General features: G+C 43.6%; 1 protein-coding gene across 2 annotated transcripts in view; it reads right to left on the bottom strand.

Annotated features, from left to right (window-relative positions):
- Window positions 1–686: 686 nt before the first annotated feature.
- LOC147111162 (uncharacterized) overlaps window positions 687–17,023 on the bottom strand; it is a 91,518-nt gene continuing 75,181 nt past the window's right edge. For both annotated transcript variants that reach the window (XM_086001778.1, XM_086001779.1), the window contains 2 exons: window positions 9,390–9,626; window positions 687–4,755 (listed from right to left, as the gene is read on the bottom strand). In XM_086001778.1, the coding sequence (XP_085857904.1) occupies window positions 4,562–4,755; window positions 9,390–9,626 (431 nt within the window). In that variant the 3' untranslated portion in view covers window positions 687–4,561. The remainder of the gene's footprint in view (window positions 4,756–9,389; window positions 9,627–17,023) is intronic.

The raw sequence follows: 17,023 nt of genomic DNA, 5'->3' as shown, positions 1-17,023 counted from the left end.
GGAATGGAACATTTTACGACGTTTTGAACGCCATGTCAACATTGAGTGCTCTCAGCTCAGAGATAACACAGAATTGATGCACTGTCAAAATGCTTTACTCCAGCAGTGTGTTTTGACCACCTCAGAAGACCTCTATTATACCAATGTAACATCGCCATAGCCCACAATAATTTTGGCTATATTCAAAGCCATGGTACAGAGCTTAAAGGATCCAATGTGTCCACCAACATTGCACCAAATAGTGAATCAATGTACTTGCAGATCAGGTGAATAGCAATAAGGTGAAATAAATACCATTTTGATTAGTCCAATGGGCACGATACAATATTTTGTTAAAAATCAGCAATTTACTGAAAATTCTATTAACATCCTGTAACAGTGTCTTCACATAGTATTAATAGAAGACATTGGGAGAAGGGTGCAGCAACAGCAATTTTCAGTTGGACCTAATCGCATTAGTCTAGCCCAGTTATCAAGCATGTATCCCTCTTGACACACTAGAGCATTGACCTGTATTTCCCACATAGCTCTGCTGGGGTTACATTCATCTCGAAGGATTTGTGCTGGGGATCAGCAACCCCAAAATAAGGAAAACATCATGAGATGATCAAGGATTACATGAATATAATGTGCAAAATGATCAGTAAACTCTGATCAACCTGGCACCCAGTGTAATACTGTTGAAATAGATTTTAAAAATGGTAATGGATTTATTGCCATTAAAATGCAGCATACAGTAAATAACATCGGAAATACAAATAGCCAAAGTTTTGCAGCAATCGTGGTTTGGTCCAATTTGCACGAGGAATCTGAATAAAGCAATTACAACTTCAGAGAGACTATTTGTAGACTTCAAAATCAATGCTAAAACAATGAATGACCACATAGTTAGATGGGCACATGTAAACTTTACACGTTTGTACAGTAATATTTGTCTTTCACTTGCAGCATTCTTTAATATAAGAAAACACTGGCAAATAAACTCTAATGGACACAAATGTACAACACCCAACTTATACCACATACACACTGTATGGGGCAATGGCAGGTTTCCTAGTTCAATTCTAACCTCCCTTTGAGTTTGTGATCCAAGTCTTGTACCACCCCCCGACATGGCTCAATCCAGAATGGGAAACTGCAGCTTTAAAGTTTCAGAGTTCATCAAATAATACTTGGGAAAAATGTTGGATTGTTTTCACCCCCAAGGTATATACATTCATGAAGAAATTCAAATCATATTAAATCCTCATATTTCTAACCAAAGGTATTTTTCAATACAATGTTTCATGGACCACAATCTTAACGCCCCAGAGAAACTAGATATGGCTCACCACATCAAAGTCCAAGAGTGTGTAGCTCTCTGCATCTACAGAAGCAAGTAGCCCCACCTATAATTTCACTAAATCTCTAAATTGGCTAAGCATTTCAATTATGTAAACAGAAATATTTTCAAATCTCTCCATAGCCTCGCTGCTCTCCATCTCTGTAACCTCTTCCAGCCCTACAACCCACTGAGTTCTCTGCGCTCCCCCAATTCTGGCCTCTTGCGCATCCCTGATTTTAATCACTCCACCATTGGCAGCTGTCCCTTCAGCTGCCTAGGTCCTTACCTCTGGAATTCCTTCCCTAAATCTCTCTGCCTCTCCTCCTTTAAGGCGCTCCTTAAAACCTTGGTCATCTGTCCTAATATCTCATGTGGCTCGGTGTCAAATTTTGTTTGAGAACACTTCTGTGAAGCACCTTGAGATGTTTTACTACCTTAAAGGCGCTATATAAATGCAAGTTGTTATTGTTAATTGCATATTCTGCAATCGGATCACTAGCAATGAAAAACATGGTGGTGTATCAGTCCCAGCTGCTGTCCTCTGCACCTGCAGAACAAGGCACATGAACACTTCATTATTACGAAAGCTTCACTAGATTATTTACGCCCAAGGAGGCCTGGCTGGCCGGCCAAGTCAGTTGGAAAAAACACTCTTTGATCTCTGGGAAGCTGTTTCTGAATCCAACTTGGGCTGATGCAATCAAAGTATCCTCTCTGCCATCTGTTTAAAGCTTAAAAAAAAGCATGAATGATACTATTGGAGAGTAGGGACAACGATGAACAAATTCAAGCCATGCTGTGGAGATTGTGGACAGTGTCATCCAAGGGCTGTGACTGGTTCCTGTTGATTAGTGTGATATCCTGGAGTGGGCTTGAGAAAAATTTCACTAAGGATTGTGTTTCAGAAGATTTCCCTCTGGTTGTTGTCAACGGTTGAGTCGAATCCATGATGGGACAAATAGTCGGCCAGCACCTTTTCTTATTCTGATGAAAGGTCATCAACCTGAAACATTAACTCTGATTCTCTCTCCACAGATGCTGCCTGACCTGCTGAGTATTTCCAGTATTTTCTGTTTTTATTTCAGATTTCCAGCATCCGCAGTATTTTTGCTTTTACCATTTCTTATTCGATATTTTGTACTTTTATGAATCAGTCAGGGCAAGTTCATTCCATCTCCTCGTGTGACAAGTCCACAGCACAAAACTACACACAACTTGGGACTAATTGGCTGTATAGCTAAGAGGCCACAAGGATGGATGGTAGAAGAACTAGAACATTACACTGAGTAAGAGGTGCTGCTCTGAGTTTAGGATTGAAACAGGTTATGGGATCATGCAGCGGGAATGTTACCTGGTTCCTAAATCTGTTTGATACTATCCTGGGAATGTTTCATGCTGATAAAATGTAAAAAGCAGGAAGAGGGGGAAGAAGTTCAATATCAAACACTGATACCCCCAACTTAAAAGGCACAAAATCAGCACAGTTCAGTGCTTGTTTATATGGCAGGTTCAGTTGCAGCTTTAGAACAATAGATAAACCAACAATACTATGACACAATATGCTTATATGATTTTATTATACAACATTTGAACATTATATGTAATGTATATTATTCAAGCCAATTACCCTAATATACAAATCTTGATTCAATGAATTTAACCAAAATATCCATAGACAATAGCTACAAAGTAATTATAAAGCACAGTGATAGAAATGTGCTCATACTCGGTCTGTGTGTGTGTGTTTGGTTTTTTTTTGGGGGGGGGGGGAAGGGGGCGGGAGAGGAGGAAGGTAATTTAAAGTGACAGAGCAAACAAGACAACAACATGATTTCCGTCGGTACACAAGCTGCCCACAGCAGATTTCAGCTCCCGTTCAGCGATTCCACGATGCATCTAATCTGCTTCCAAGCGCGTCGGGTTGCTGGAAGCAGTTCCATTGACCTTTGTGGAGCTGCGCATTAAAACTTCTCCTCAGCAAAAACTTCAACCATTCCTGTTTTTAAGTCATGAATGTAAAAGGCACCAAGCCGAAAGTACTTCTATTTTTTCGGAATGGTTTGATTTCTTCCTTCCCTCTGCAGTCTCTGTGCAAATCGTCGTGCTTCCTCGAGAGAACAGGCTGGAGCCCTGCTGCGAGACCTCTGCCAATGCTCCTTCACAGCTGACTGCTAGGATGGGTGCGAGCCATTTCAGTTGTGACTGCTCCTTTAATTTTCCCTCCTTCCTTGTGTGGAAATAACTAGGCTGTTGTCAGGCGGCAGGTCAGGAACTGGCCACCACACTGGCCCTGGATGATGCAACAGCTCGAAGCCTCCGAGCTGCACAGCTCTGTTTGCCTTCACAGCTGTTTGGAATCCTTCCACATGCGCAGAAAATCAACTGCCATTGGCCAAAAGTCTGAGATGGGAAAAGCAGAGAATCCCGACAGCAGAGTTCCTCCTCAGTTCAGTCACTAACCAAAAATGTGCCATATAGCTGAAGGGAAGATCGAAAGGGGGCGTCAAAGGGAGGGCAGCGAGAAAGTAACAAATAGGAAAACAGAAATCCACAATATTTAGCTTCTCTTGTGCCAATTTAAAAAAATAGAAGTCACCAAACGCAGCATCAGGTTTGTGAAGTGCTAACTGATATCTCAGGAGGGTAGTGATCCATGAAGGTTGGTGCCATATCTACTATGCACCTGCAATTTACCTCCACTTTCAGGTTACGGACAGAAATCTATCCGCACAAAAACAGCAAACGCAAAATAAAGCAAAACACAGCAAATTTTCATTTTCTCTTTTTAAAAAAAAAAGATGCAAAAAAGAGGCCACTCACAAAAGACACAACTTTTCTTTAATGGCAAGTGGTGAAGCAGTAGCCTTCACAGAAGGGGAAATTAGGCAGATATCAAAACATGTATTTTTTGCAATGCAAGATCGCTTAAAGTAACTTTTTTTTCCTCTCTTTTTAAATACAAAACAAAGCCGTGCTACCTCTGGTTTGACCAAAAGGGCTGGAAAAATGAGATAACCCGAGATGAGGTTTGCACTTAAAAACAGATTTCACATCTCCTTAGTCAAAGAACTGAAGGGGGAAAAATAAACTCTTTTAAACATATGTAATTTACAGTTAACTGAACATGTTTGAAATGTTTACAAGATAATTCCTCTCCAGCACTAAACTTATACAAAATAGTAACAGGCTAAAATAGATCAGTAAATGCACTTGACAATAGAATTGGCCATATGTTTACTAATGTGACTTCTCTGGAGTCCCATAGGCAGGATTGTATGCTGGCTGTGCAGCAGGATTGTATGGTGGCTGTGCGGCAGGATTGTATGCAGGCTGTGCGGCGGGATTGTATGGTGCCGGTGCAGTGGGATTGTATGGTGGCTGTGCGGCGGGATAGGGTGGTTGTCCTGCTGAATAAGGTACGCCGGCACCAGCTGAAATGAAAATGGAAGAGAACATTAGTGCTCAATGTAATTCAGTTTACACATTTCTCGGTCAAAATTACAACACAGAAAGACAGGTCATTCAGCCCAACCAGTTTGTGTTGGTGTTTATCCTCGTACCCAGTCACGTATGCCCACCCTGTTCCCACAAGCCTTTAATTGCCTTTTCCTTCAACCACCTACCTAAACATGGCCTCTTACTTTAATCAGTAATTCTACAGCCTCGCAACCCTCCGTGTCATAGAGTTTCCCCTGCTCCCAGTCCTATTATCCCAAATATATTCCTTTACTTTCGAAGGTGGCATCATTATTTTCACAGCTGATTGGCAGTTGCTCATCTCCATCCTCAGTATTCATGGTGAACCCTCCCTCCCTTTTTTACCAAACGCAAGAGAGATATACGAGAGAACATGGAGTTTGGAGGCTGCGGACTTGCTGATTCCTTCCAGGACTTCAGGTTCTCACTGGCAGTTCCACATTAAATTGTCATCCTGCAGGGTTTTAAAAAAAATTTAAGGCAACTTACTCAGCTGCCTCAAAACATTGTGCTCCAAAAGCAGTCAGTGGGGAACAAGCAGCAAGAATTCATAGGAGGAAATAAACCCGAAAGGATGCTCAAAAAAGCCCCAACCCAGAACAGTTTAAATATTAATGGACCTTGCAGTAATGAGGGTGAAATACACCAGACATACTGGTGCAAGAGCAGCAATCAAGTGTTTGTTCCATTATTTTTTTTTAAATATTCGTTCATGAGATGTGGGAGTCACTGGCAAGGCCAGCATTTATTGCCCATCCCTAATTGCCCTCGAGAAGGTGGTGGTGAGCCGCCTTCTTGAACTGCTGCAGTCCATGTGGTGAAAGTACTCCCACAGTGCTGTTAGGGAGGGAGTTCCAGGATTTTGACCCAGCGACGATGAAGGAACAGCGATATACTTCCAAGTCAGGATGGTGTGTGACTTGGAGGTGAATTTGGAGGTGGGGGTGTTCCCATGCGCCTGCTGCTCTTGTCCTTCTAGGTGGTAGAGGTCACGGGTTTGGGAGGTGCTGCAGTGCATCTTGTAGATGGTACACACTGCAGCCACGGTACACCGGTGGTGGAGGGAGTGAATGTTTAAAGTGATGGATGGGGTGCCAATCAAGCGAGCTGCTTTGTCCTGGATGGTGTCGAGCTTCTAGAGTGTTGTTGGAGCTGCACTCATCCAGGCAAGTAGAGTATTTCATCACACTCCTTACTTGTGCCTTGTAGATGGTGAGAAGACTTTGGGGAGTCAGGAGGTGAGACACTCGCCGCAGAATACCTAGCCTCTGACCTGCTCTTGTTGCCACAGTATTTGTGTGGCTGGTCCAGTTAACTTTCTGGTCAATGGTGACCCCCAGGATGTTGATGGTGGGGGATTCGGCGATGGTAATGCCGATGAATGGTCAAGGGGCAGTGGTTAGACTCTTACTTGTTGAAGATGGTCATTGCCCGGCACTTGTGTGGCGCGAATGTTACGTGCCACTTATCAGCCCAAGCCTGAACGTCGTCCAGGTCTTGTTGCATGCGGGCATGGACTGCTTCATTATCTGAGGAGTTGTGAATGGCACTGAACACTGTGCAGTCATCAGCGAACATCCCCATTTCTGACCTTATGTTGGAAAGAAGGTCATTGATGAAGCAGCTGAAGATGGTTGGGCCTAGGACACAGCCCCGAGAGCTCCTGCAGGGATGTCCTGGGGTTGTGATGATTGACCTTCAACCACAACAACCATTTTCCTCTGTGCTAGGTATGACTCCAGCTAGTGGAGAGTTTTCCCCCCAGTTTCCCATTGACTTCAGTTTTACTAGGGCTCCTTGGTGCCACACTCGGTCAAATGCTGCCTTGATGTCGAGGGCAATCACCCTCACCTCACCTCTGGAATTCAGCTCCTTTGTCCATGTTTGGACCAAGGCTGTAATAAGGTCGGGAGCAGAATGGTCTTGGCAGAATCTAAACTGGGCATCAGTGAGCAGGTTATTGGTGAGTAATTGCCGCTTGATAGCACTGTCGATGACACCTTCCATCACTTTGCTGATGATTAAGAGAAGGCTGATGGGGTGGTAATTGGCCGGATTGGATTTGTTCTGCTTTTTGTGGACAGGACATACCTGGGCAGTTTTGCAGGTATTGATGCGAGAGTACAGTAGTGTACAGGTTATGTTACTGGGCTCGTAATCCAGAAGTCTGGACCAATAATCCAGAGAATGTAGATGTAAATTCAAATCCCACCATGGCAGTTTGAGAATTTGAATTCAGTTTAAAAAGAAATCTGGAAATAAAAAGTTGGTATCGGTAAAACATAGAAGATAGGAGCAGGAGTAGGCCATTCGGCCCCTCGAGCCTGCTCCGCCATTCAATGCGATCATAGCTGATCATCCAAATTCAGTACCCGGTCCCTGCTTTCTCCCCATACCCCTTGATCCCTTTAGCCTTAAGAAATATATCCAACTCCTTCTTGAATATATTTAATGAACTGGCCTCCACCGCCTTCTGTGGTAGAGAGTTCCACAGGTTCTCCAATCTCTGGGTGAAGAAATTCCTCCTCATTTCTGTCCTAAATGGCCTACCCTTTATCTTTAGACTGTGACCCCTGGTTCTGGACTCCCCGACCATCGGGAACATCCTTCCTGCATCTAGTCTGTCCAGTCCTGTCAGAATTTTATAAGTTTCAATGAGATCACCTCTCATTCTTCTACAAGTGACCAAAAGTGGTCAGATTCTCCTAAAATCCCAACTGGTTCAACCCAAGTTGCAATATCTCTAAATCTGCTACATAAGAGGAGGTATTGCAACGAAGGTAGGTTTATGGGCAGCTTACATCATCTACATATAGACCATGTATAGAATCTGGTCTATGCAGGATTCCTGTCCCACACCAACATGGTTGACTCTCAACTGCCCTCTGAAGTGGCCCAGCAAACCACTTTGTTGTATTAAACTGCTATAAAGAATATATGGACTGCAGCGGTTCAAGAAGGTGGCCCACCACCACCTTCTCAGGTCAACTAGGGATGGCCAATAAAGGTTGAAGTTGCCAGCGAATGAATGAAAAAAAAGTTCCTGTTTTTGTAGCATTTGAATGTTTCAGATACAGGAAGTTAAGTTAGTGCTTTTTTACTGATTTACAGATTTGAAAGCCTTTGTTCATAGACGAGTGCTTTCAAGTGCACCTTATAATCTGGTTACTGAGCTGTTGGACTGCAGGATTATTCGTTGTTGACTGTTGAAGTACTGTTTTGTAAAATTTTGCTACAATGCGCAATTTAATCATATTGTAATGTTTAAAAGAAGACAAATACCTCGAACTGAATTGGTGTGTTTACCGCTCTAAACTGTAGATTGTACAGCACTACAGTTTCGTCAAATAACTTTGGACAGTTGAGGCATTTGCATTTATGACAGTTCTGAAACCAGGTGAACTACAATTACAAGACTTGCACTGATAAATCAGGAATTGACAAAAGTTAAATGAGTAATAAAGACTTTGACATTACAGCTGATAACAGCATGTGAACATATTCATCTGAAACACCTTGTCCACCATTTCAGTGAGGATGTTAACTCTGAAATAAAACTGTTAATGCCTCTGCTAAAGTAATGGCCAAGGCAACTCCATACAAATGCCTTAATCCTTCATGCACAGTCACAAAGTAATTCCCAGGCCAAAACAGTATGTATTAAAACAATCAAAACTAATATCAGAATTTGCACACACACATTTGGAAGTTTACTCTCTCTTTGGTGCATTCCAATTGATAGGACATCCCCACTCAGACAGAGATATTTTAGAATTATCCCACACTTTCTGGCCTTTGAAAATTAATCGACCCCAAGTGTTCATGAACAGCCTGATTATGACAACGGGCTGACATGTAAACACCACAAGATCCGAGAAAGATCTTCAGCTGATTTCCTGTCGCAACTTTTTCCATTCGAGTCTTGCCCGGTTTTGGCCTTGCACATGGTCTTTTCACCACCCGCCAAGTGTACTGATCTTCAGCTATATGGCGCCTGTGCCATGTCACTTACTATAATAAATGATAGTCATGACAGTAGGGAAGCTGTGCTGTTTTCAGTGAGGAAGATAAAAGTGGCAGAGACCAGGAAGAGGATCAAAAGGAAGCATTAACTGTGCTTATGTTTGCCACACTGTGTGTATACTCGAAACATATAAACATATGCAAGCATTGACAGTTGTCAGAAACATAAAATGCTTTTAAAGTCATATTTGGTTTCTTGTTTCTTTCTTCAAATTTATACTTTTGTACCAATCTATTAACAATCTTGCTTATTGAGTGCATTGTATTTTAAATATGTCCATGGCGCAACAACAACAAAAAAAAAATCCATAAAACACTTCATCACTGCCCAATTATGTCACTGGCTCACCACATCCGCTCAAACTTCTAGCGTCTCCTCTGGCTCAGTCAATAATGTCCTAGTTTTATCAAATTTTCTTCTGAAAAGTGAATTTCTGCTTAAACGCATAAACCACATATCTGCATCTCATAACTCAATCGTGTTATTCACAGCCTGGTGCTGATCGGCATCGTACACAGTGAGAAAATTCCAGAGTACTGCGTGCGCTACATTAAGCTTACTTACTTGCCACAGTATCTTGGTACGAAGGTGGTTGTCCAGAATATGGAGTTGGATATGGTGGTGGATAGGGGCCACTTGCAGGATAGGGAGCACTTGCAGGATAGGGAGCTATAGGTGGTGCTGGCTGTATTGGCATTGGAGTATATCCTTGGTACGGAACAAAACCTTGTGCTGGTACTTGTGGTTGCTGTGGATACGCAGACTGTACCACTGTAGTTGTAGTTGAACTTGTAACAACAGCTAAAGAGAATGATAGACAAAATCATCAGTTAGCTCATTAAAACTAAAATTAAGCTTTTTTCAGCAAATTTGTTAAAAAGAAATTAGCACTGTGGGATGAAGAATAGTACTTTGAATGTAAAATACTCCTCCCACAAAAAGACAGCGAGGTTGGGACATAGACTGCTGTTAAGCAAACCCAAGTTGCAATATCTCTAAATCTGCTACATAAGAGGTATTGCAACTAAGGTAGGTTTACGGGCAGCTTACATCATCTACATTAGGTGTTCGGACTTGAAAGCACTTGCTCATTTGTCTTACCCAGAGTCTCCCTCTCACCAGCTTTTATTGGCCTGAATGGGGATTGGCATCTTTCTGCTTCTGGATGTCAACCCTCACAAGGGGGCAACGTTTGATACCAGCTGCGTTCAAGTGGCAGCTGCACTTCAACCAAGTGCTGGGATTTGTATCCAAGGGCAGCAAGAGCGAGCTGATCTCAACTCAGTGGCAGCCGGACTTGCCATTCAGGTGAACCCGTGGAAACCCGAGCTAATGAAAGAATAGTTAGATGAGCCAACTGCACTACAGCAATTTCAGAGAAAATAATGTCTTTTAGGGAAGGAAACCCGCTGTCCTTAGCCAGTCTGGTCATGGTTCATAGCCAGGGACAAAGATTTAGTGGGAAGAGATTTGACACAGTTTTTGGTACCAAATTTTGGTCGAATACAAAGTAGTCGTGCCACCAAAGCTTTTGGTACAAAACAGGGCATGAGCGAGACTAATAATTTAGTGCCAACTTGTGCCAAAGTAGCAGTTTTATGCTGTGGACCATACTGAATAGAAAGTGGGTTCAAACTGCCAAACCTTTCACTTCAGGCCAAAAATCAGTGTGGACTGGATTTGAATCCAGGCTCTAGAGGACAAGGCGTTAAATCTACTGTACCATACAGCCCAAAGCGATTCTCTTAATTTATCTGATGGTGGCTGCTGTGATGAATGTCAATTGCCAGTGCACTCTGGGTTGCTGGTAAGTAATCACGTCCAGTCTGATAGAGCAAGAACTATGATCCAATTAATTACTTCAAGCTTATTGAGGAATAATAAACAGGTTATCACCACAATGTGGTCGGCATATATTATATGAAAAAAATATACAGGAATAACTCTCAAACATTAACTTCCTATGATCCTATAACGGCCAAAATTAAACTTGAGTTGTTAATAATCATCTAAATTCTGGGGGAGAGCACTGCCTGGAATTCACTCCCATGTATTTAATTTAATTTTATATATCTCCTGTGGAGTTGCTGACCTTAGTTCTTCCCTTCATTATATTCAGTGGGTACAGCAGCGAGAGTGCTACATGGTAAATACTTATGAGGAGTTCAAAGTTCACGTTAGCAATTATAATAATAATAATAATAATAATAATCAACTTTATTGTCATTGTTAGTGCACAAGTGCAGTACAACGAAATGTAGGCTTGCGGCTCCCGAGAGTGTGCATTTAGATTAAGACATTTAAACATTCAACATTCATTTGGCTTGTAATACATTAACATAAACATAACCATAATAAAGTGCATTGGCAGATGTGCAGGCTTTAGAGTTTATTTGTGGAGTTCAGTAGGATGACAGCCCTGGGAAAGAAGCTGTTCCTAAATCTGGTCGTACGGGTGCGAATGCATCTGTAGCGTCTCCCAGATGGCAGGAGGGCGAACAGACTGTGGCTGGGGTGGGTAGGGTCTTTGATGATGGTCCGTGACCTCCGTAAACAGCGTTTCTGGTATATGTGCTCTATGGTCGGTAGCCGGGTGCCGGTAATGCGTTGGGCAGTTTTGACTACCCGCTGCAGGGCTTTCCGGTCATAGTAGCTACAGCTGCCATACCATACTGTGATACAGTTCGTCAGGATGCTCTCTATTGAAAGTTGTGAGGAAGTGTCCCTTTTGAACGTATGCCACCCAGACCAGGGAATACTTAAAAAAGCGCAAAAACCTGCCCATCATGGAATTGCTAACTTAACAGCATGGTTGCTAGGTTCATTTATTAAGTTTATGGTGTCACAATGACCATTACAATCACAGCAACAGGGAATAACCTTCATAGGACTTCATATGTTTACCAAGCAGATAAACCTGGATAATGGAATGTCACTGGACCAACTAGTTACATAATAAAAGTATACAAAATAAAATACGTACACACCCTTCCCCTTTCACTAAAATGGAGAATAGCTACCATTGTGGTTGGTGCATACAATGACATTTTAATCCAACCTAAACGTACACAGGGTTTTTTCCCTCCTCAAGTCAACCTTCCTTTCAAGTAAGTACAGGTAGTTGTTACTTCACGAGTTAGGTATCCATAGTGAGTGCAGTTGCTTCGCTGCACTTTATGATTTAATTAATGGTGACCTAATGCTAGCCTGTGTTCAAATTTAATCTAGTAGAAGCCATTTACTGGCAGGACACAACTGCACTTCAGTGGTTTAGTGAAGACTGAGGCCCTTTTTTGCTCTGTGGGTAAGGCAGCCACAAGTAAAAAAAAACCCTGCTGCAAAGCTGATTGCCAGAGACTGTTCCTCATGATTTGATCTCTCATTGTGGAAGAAAGAGCATAAGACCATTAAATAGTTGCTTTCTCTACATCTCCATTCTGTCCACGAGCATAATGACTTCCCCCCTGTAGTCCACTGTGACTTCACCTTCTGTTCTCACTTTGGCTTTTCCATTCTTGGTCTCCTACAGTGTCTCCTGGTACTTTGGGGTGGGTGCTGCTGATGCACCTGCCCCTCATATGCAAATGACCCTGTCCCCATAATTTGGGACGGGGGTCTCAATCACTCAACTCTTCCATTGGCAGAATGACCCTACTGGAATTTTGGGGCAGTTACCTTAAACAATTTCAAACCTTCTTTGCCTCCTCAATCCTCCAACTCACATTCCATTCTGGAGATGTCCTACTGCTACTTGCATCATTACCCGAGGAGCAGTGAAATTAGGATAGGCGGTTGGAAGAGCTATTTAAGAAGCAGGCTTTTAGGAAGCTTTTGAAGGTGCGAATGGATGCATCAAGGTGGGAAGTGGTTTAAGGAGTGTGGGGGGCGAGATGGCTGAATGCTATTCCACCAATGCTATAGTGGAGAGGAGAAAGAGAGAGGGAAGCACAAAGAGTAGAGGGTGCAAGCAGAGATATAGGCCTCAAGAAACTTGCAGAAGTAGGGAGGAGCAAGGCTGCAGATGGATATACAGATGAAGACAAGGATTTTGAAGCTGTTGCACTGATATACAGGAAGCCATTGGAGGTCAACCGGTACAGGGCTGATGGGTAGGTGGGACTTTGTATGGGATAGGATATGGCCAGTGGAGATCTAAAGGAGTTGGAATTAATGGAGATTGGAGCTTGGGAGGTCAGCGAGGTGCACACAGGAAAAGCCAAATCTGAAGGTGAAATAGATGCAGGAGAGTTTCAGCAGAGTCGGGTGAGGTAGGGAGAGAGGCAAGTAATATTTTAAAATAACAACAGAAAACGCTGGAAAAACTCAGCAGGCCAGGCAACATCCGTGGGGAGAGAAACAGTCAACGTTTTGGGTCGAAACCCTTCTACAGAACTGAGAAAAAAAAGGCAGGTAATGAAACAGATTAAAAGGCAGTTTGGGGGCTGGGAAATGGGGGAGGGGATGAAAGAAGAGACATTAAGAGATATCCAAGGTGAGACGAGATAGTAATAAGACAGGTAAAGAAACAGACAATGGCTCTAGATGAAGTGTGAAATGCGCTGGCAGAGTGAGAGACAGCTGCCATGTGGGAGAGAGAAAAAAAAGGAAAAGGCACAAACCAAAAGTGTAGATAAAAAATATAAAAATATAATTAGGGGCTGAGGTTATGATCTGAAATTGTTGAACTTGATATTGAGTCCGGAAGGCTGTAAAGTGCCTAATTGGAAGAGGAGGTGCTGTTCCTCGAGTTTACGCTGAGCTTCCATGGAACAATGCAAGAGGCCGCAAACGGTGAGGTCGGAGTGGGAATGGAACGGTGAATTGAAGTGACAGGCGACCGGAAGCTCGGGGTCACCCTTACGGACTGAATGGAGGTGTTCCGTAAAGCGGTCACCCAATCTGCGTTTGGTCTCCCCAATGTAGAGGAGACCACATCGTGAGCAGCGAATACAGTATACTACAGGAAACTTTGGTTTATCCGGAGGTTAACTGTCCGGAATGCTCGATCCACCGGCAAAAATCAGGAGCCATTTTTTTTCTTTTCGTTGCTTTTTTTTTTCCACCAGTCAGGCTCTGCAAGGTCTCGCTGAAGCTGTTGCTAAGCTACAGAGACACTTGCAAGATACGGCCAACTGTTTAGAAGCTGTGCAACAGGGTTTGTTGCCACTCCGTATGTTTCAACATTAGCGCTGGTTTGTCCGGCAGTTTTGATGGGACGGCAACAGCTCGGTCCCGTTGGTGCCGGATATCACAAAGTTTCCTGTAGATTGCAAGAAGTACAAGTAAATCGCTGTTTCACCTGGAAGGGGTGTTTGGGGCCCTGGACAGGGGGAGGTATATGGGCAGGTGTTGCATCTCCTGCGCTTGCATGGGAAGGTGCAGGGCGAAGGGGAAACGGTGCTGGGGGTGATAGATGAATGGACTAGGGTGTCTCGGAGGGAGCGGTCCCTACGGAATGCTGAAAGGGGAGGGGAGGGGAAGATGCGTTTGGTGGTGTGATCATGTTGGTGGTGGCGGAAATGGGGGAGGATGATCCGTTGAATGTGGAGGCTGGTGGGGTGAAATGTGAGGACAAGGGGAACCCTATCATGGTTCCGGGAGGGAGGGGCAGGGGTGAGGGCAGAAGTGCGGGAGATAGAATGGACCCGGTCGAGGGCCGTGTCAACCACGGTAGAGGGGAATCCTCGGTTGAGGAAAAAGGAAGACATGTCGGAAGCACTGGTGTGGAAGGTGGCATCGTCGGAGCAGATGCGGTGGAGACGGAGAAACTGGGAGAATGGAATAGAGTCCTTACAGGAGGCGGGGTGGGAGGAAGTATAGTCCAGGTAGCTGTGGGTGTCAGTGGGCTTGTAGTGAATGTTGGTCAATAACCTATCCCCAGAGATGGAGACGGAGAAGTCGAGAAAGGGAAGGGAAGAGTTCTGGAGATGGACCATGTGAAGGTGAGGGAAGGGTGGAAATTGGAGGCAAAGTGAATGAAATTGTCTAGTTCAGGGCGAGAGCAGGAAACGGCACAGATACAGTCATCAATGTACTGGAAAAAGAGGTGAGGGAGGGGACCCGAGTAGGACTGGAACAGAGAGTGTTCCACATATCCCACGAAAAGGCAGGCATAGCTAGGACCCATGCGGGTACCCATAGCAACACCTTTGATTTGGAGGAAATGAGTGGAGTCAAAGGAGAAGTTGTTCAATGTGAGAACAGGTTCAGTCAGGCGGAGGTGGTGGTGGTGGATGGGGACTGGTTGGGCCTCTGTTCAAGGAAGAAGCGGAGCGCCCTCAGGCCATCCTGGTGGGGGATGAAGGTGTAGAGGGATTGTACGACCATGGTGAAAAGGAGGCGGTTGGGGCCAGGAAACTGGAAGTGGCGGAGGGCATCAGAAGAGTCGCGGATGTAGGTGGGAAGAGACTGGACAAGGGGAGCAAAGATAGAGTCGAGATAGGAAGAAATAAGTTCCGTGGGGCAAGAACCGGCTGAAACAATGGGTCTACCAGGGCAGTCCTGTTTGTGGAACTTGGGACGGAGGTAGAAGCGGGCTGTGCGGGGTTGGGGAACTATGAGGTTGGTGGCCGTGGGGGGGGGGGGGAGGGAGATCTCCAGAGGAGTCTTTCACTCTGCCAGCGCATTTCACACTTCATCTAGAGCCATTGTTTGTTTCTTTACCTGTCCTATTATTATCTCGTCTCACCTTGAATATTCTCTTAATGTCTCTTCTTTCATCCCCTCCCCCATTTCCCAGCCCCCAAACTGCCTTTTAATCTGTTTCATTTCCTGCCTTTTTTTCCCTCAGTTCTGTAGAAGGGTTTTGACCCGAAACGTTAACTCTATTTCTCTCTTCACGGATGTTGCCTGGCCTGCTGAGCTTTTCCAGCGTTTTCTGTTGTTATTTCGGATTTCCAGCATCCGCAGTATTTTGCTAAAGTAATATCTTAAGGTGGAATCATGGGTCTTGGTGACAGACTCCGCTTCCACCTTCAATATATTACTCACACCTCTCCCTACTTCACCTGACTAAAAACAAATTCTCTGGTTATTTATCCAATTGCTGTTTGTGGGACCTTGTTGCCTGCAGTATTACAACAGTGACTACACTTCAAAAGTACTTCTTTAGCTGTGAAGCACTTTGGGACATCCTGAAGCCGTGAAAGGTTCTTCGCCAGTGTCCAAGAACAAGTTTAAACAATTCTGTCTTAAAACATTTACCACAATTTTAACTAATTTTACCAATAAACAGCAAGCAAGTCATTTAAGTTTAGTTACTGAGTATACTTTGAAGAATTGTATATATCTCAGCTTCTTACAAGAAGGACACTATATCCCATTTGATTAAATAATTCTAATGGGTCAATGGGGTGGAATGTTGTTCCTGGAAACAGTTGCCAATAGAAATATTCTCCCAGGCTGCTACTTCCAGTAACAAAGTGAAATATGTGCCCGTTTACCCCATGTGACGCAGCACACGTAGATTCAGCTGAATGAGTCATGCATGACAAATGCAACGAACAGGAAGGCCACTCCACCAGTGACTGAAAAATAAACATTTCCCCCATGAGCACTGCCCAGAACATTTAGAGATACAGAAAGCTCAAGTTTAAAAAAAAGCTTGCTTGATTAAAAGAGGCATAAAACAGGGTTCCATAGATACCATCAAGAACATGGATTTCTCCTGTTCCACTTATATAAACAGAGGCCACGACATGCTCTTCTATAATCCTTATTTAAAGTTAAATATTTACTATTCAGCATGCCCACACAATTTCTGACTCTACTGGTGCAGGTTAAAGTTCCACCCAGTACACATGGGAATTGATGACATAGTCTTGTAACCTGACCCTCATGTAAACCACTTCCTCTGTACAAGCACGGAAACCGAAAGACCCTATTCAGAATCACAAACAGAAAATAAGCTCCCTGGGAAGCCTACGCTTTAGACAAATATTGTTTATAAAAATGTTTTAGTTTTGTGACTTCACCAGTGACCTAAGCGGGTGTGAAACGGGACAGATCCATTTGCTAATGATACTAAAAATTGAATCAATTCATTTAGAATTGTATTGTTCCCACCTTCGATGAGAAATCTGCATAGTTGGTATTGGGATATAGCTTCAGTTAACCAAGTACAGCAAAAAAAAGACAAAAGATATGAAAAAGCCCATATTCTACAAGGGTGCAGTCAAACTGCCAGTTTTACATCGGTG

The sequence above is a fragment of the Somniosus microcephalus genome, chromosome 11, assembly GCF_052327205.1.
Source record: "Somniosus microcephalus isolate GS21.2 chromosome 11, FLI_Smic_1.0, whole genome shotgun sequence".
Classification (NCBI taxonomy): domain Eukaryota; kingdom Metazoa; phylum Chordata; class Chondrichthyes; order Squaliformes; family Somniosidae; genus Somniosus; species Somniosus microcephalus.
This window is presented reverse-complemented; position numbering and strand designations above follow the sequence as displayed.